Consider the following 3,069-nt stretch of genomic DNA (forward strand, 5'->3'; position numbering starts at 1 on the left):
TATTAATTTTAAATTGTAATTAAAATCATATACTTAAAATTCAGTTTCGGTTCTTCATTTTTTAAAATTGAATTCTATGATTTTTAATTTAAAACTGTGAAAAATATATTGTTAAAAATTTTAATTCATTTTTTATTTTATTATATTTTTGATATAAATTTTAAGAAATTTTATTAAATTGGTTTATTTTTTTCAATAGTAATATATTATTGTTATTATTATTTTATTCAAATTATAAATTTAAAAAATAATTTTAAAAAGCTTGAAATAAATTATTTAATTTTAATTCAAAACCGGAACAAAACTGAAATTTACGATTTTAGCGGTCCGTTTTGATTTTATTTTTTTATAACTAAAATTGATGATTTTGAAATCGAAATCAACTGTTCTAGAATAGTAATCATACTTAATTTTATTTATTATTTTCTTCTAAATTAGAGAGATTTAAAATATATAGACTTAGATAAAAGATAAGTAAAATATTACTTCTTTTAATATTTTCTTCCTTCTCTTTTCCAAATAAAGATAAATATTTTTTTGAGGATTAATTTTCTTCTTTTAAAAAAAATGCACATCCATTCATTACTGTGGATGAACTTTTGAGATATAGTCTCCTAGTGGGATGGCTATTGCTTTTTTTTTTTTTTTTTTTAATTATTTCTTTGGTTGGCATTTGGCAATTAGCACGCCGTCTCAAAGCCGACATCCAAATTGCGGAGGAAGAAAAGAAACACACAACTTGTCGGACCATAATGCAATAGGAGAGAAAGAGCACGTGCTTGAATGGCTATTACAGTATTATTGCAGTAAGTCGTGACGTGACAGATGTTGGATTTTTTCGCACGTGTTGTTCATGCACTTTAACATTTTTCTCTTGTCGTCTGTCAACAGCTATGTAGTCATTGTACCAAAAAAATAATACTGTGATAAATCTAGACAAACATAACCCCACCGTTTTATTTTATTTTATTTTATTTATTTTCAATAAATTATTTCATTTTTTTCCTCCTCATATAATATATATAAAGCCACCTCTCTTTCTTCAAAATTCACTCATTACACTACCCATCTCACACTTCTCTCTATTTCTTGTTTCTTGATTTTGTATCTTCCAAATCCTCTTTTTCATGGAGTTGATTACTTCTTCTTCTTCCTCCTTATTGGTGGAATCCATTTCAAGCATTTTTAGCTTGATTTTCTTTGGATTTACCCTATTATTCTCTCTTTTCTCTTTACTTATCTTTCTTTCGAGATTAAAGCCATGGTGTAATTGTCAGATTTGCAAAAGCTATGTCACTGCTTCGTGGACAAAAGATTTTGCAAATCTTTGCGATTGGTATACTCATCTTCTCAAGAAATCCCCAACCGGTACAATCCACGTTCATGTTCTTAATAATATAATTACTGCAAACCCTGAAAATGTTGAATACATTCTCAAAACCAATTTCGAAAACTACCCGAAAGGGAAGCCTTTTTCTGCTCTTTTGGGCGATCTTCTGGGCAAAGGTATTTTCAACGTCGATGGCGATGCCTGGAAATTTCAAAGAAAAATGGCGAGTCTGGAGCTGGGCAGCGTATCAATAAGATCATACGCTTTCGATCTTATAACAAGTGAAATTAAAGAAAGATTGCTTCCTCTTTTATCCTCAGTCTCTTCCGAAAATCGAAGTTTAGATTTACAAGATGTTTTCAGAAGATTTTCCTTCGATAGCATTTGTAAATTTTCCTTCGGGTTGGACCCGGGTTGTTTAAAGCTTTCTTTACCCGTATCAGAATTCGCTCTTGCTTTTGATACTGCATCAAAATTATCAGCAGAACGAGCTTTAACTGCATCGCCATTGATTTGGAGAATCAAAAGATTTTTCAACGTCGGATCGGAAAAAATCCTTAAAGAAGCTATAAGGATGGTGGATGAGTTAGCAGAGGAGATGATAAGGCATAGAAGAAACGTGGGTTTCATGAACAACAAAGATCTTTTATCAAGATTTATGGGATCCATAAAAGATGAGAAATATCTTCGAGATATTGTTATTAGCTTTCTATTAGCAGGTCGCGATACAGTTGCATCAGGGTTAACCAGTTTCTTCTGGTTGTTAACGCAAAACTCAGATGTTGAAGAAGCAATTCGAGATGAGTCGGATCGGGTTCTCGGATTAAATAAAGAGATTACTTGTTATGATCAATTAAGAGAACTGCATTATTTAAATGCTGCCATTTATGAGAGCTTGAGGTTATTTCCACCGGTACAATTTGATTCTAAATTCGCACAAGAAGACGATATATTACCTGATGGCACATTTGTCAGTAAAGGTACTAGGGTCACATATCATCAATATGCAATGGGTCGGATGGATCGGGTATGGGGTCCGGACTGTCTAGAATTCAAGCCAGAAAGATGGTTAAAGAATGGGGTTTTCGTACCGGAAAATCCATTCAAGTATCCAGTTTTTCAAGCCGGATTTAGGGTTTGTTTGGGAAAAGAAATGGCATTAGTTGAGATGACAAATGTAGCTCTTGCGGTGATTAGAGCATTTAATGTTCGGGTTGTGGATCCGGAACAAGCTCCGAGATTTTCTCCGGGTCTTACTGCCACAGTGAGAGGTGGGTTACCGGTTGTGATTCAAGAAAGGGAATCATCATCATCATCAAAATCATCATGATCAGCAAATCACCATTGTCCATTATTGATTAGGTCTTGGATAGTTAGATGATCAATTATGTACATATTAATTATTAATGATCCATATCACTCCTAATTAATTGGTCAAAATATATGAATTTGATGAGTACCTACCTTTGTTGTACAAATTGAAATTAGATTGCAGTTTTTTTTTTTTTTTTTTTTTTTTTTTTTTTTTTTTTTTTAGTTTTGATAGTTAAAAAGCTGTTTTTTTTTTTACGACAATCCACTTAATTTTCTGCTTTAGATAATGTATATTTATTGAAATTAGACTCCAATAATGGTTTCTTTTGATTTTTTTATCATCATCATTCCATAAAAAGATTCTAATTTGACTTCTTTTCAAAAAAAAAAAAAAAAAAAATCTAATTTGGCTCATCTACCGATTA

At 31.3% G+C, this 3,069-nt stretch overlaps 1 protein-coding gene across 1 annotated transcript; it reads left to right on the plus strand.

Moving 5' to 3' along the window:
- The first annotated feature begins 1,043 nt into the window (after window positions 1–1,043).
- On the plus strand, window positions 1,044–2,789 carry CYP94C1 (cytochrome P450, family 94, subfamily C, polypeptide 1). Its single transcript, XM_012220498.4, has one exon. It carries the CDS (start codon window positions 1,128–1,130, stop codon window positions 2,658–2,660), a length of 1,533 nt encoding a protein of 510 aa, XP_012075888.2. The 5' UTR covers window positions 1,044–1,127; the 3' UTR covers window positions 2,661–2,789.
- The last annotated feature ends 280 nt before the right edge of the window (window positions 2,790–3,069 follow it).

Source organism: Jatropha curcas, chromosome 1, assembly GCF_041381405.1.
Source record: "Jatropha curcas cultivar XTBG-Jc1 chromosome 1, XTBG_Jcur_1.0, whole genome shotgun sequence".
NCBI classification, from domain to species: domain Eukaryota; kingdom Viridiplantae; phylum Streptophyta; class Magnoliopsida; order Malpighiales; family Euphorbiaceae; genus Jatropha; species Jatropha curcas.

Bases quoted from the DNA above. Each gene is read 5' to 3' on its own strand.
- CYP94C1 (XM_012220498.4), top strand. From the start codon at position 1,128: ATGGAGTTGATTACTTCTTCTTCTTCCTCCTTATTGGTGGAATCCATT.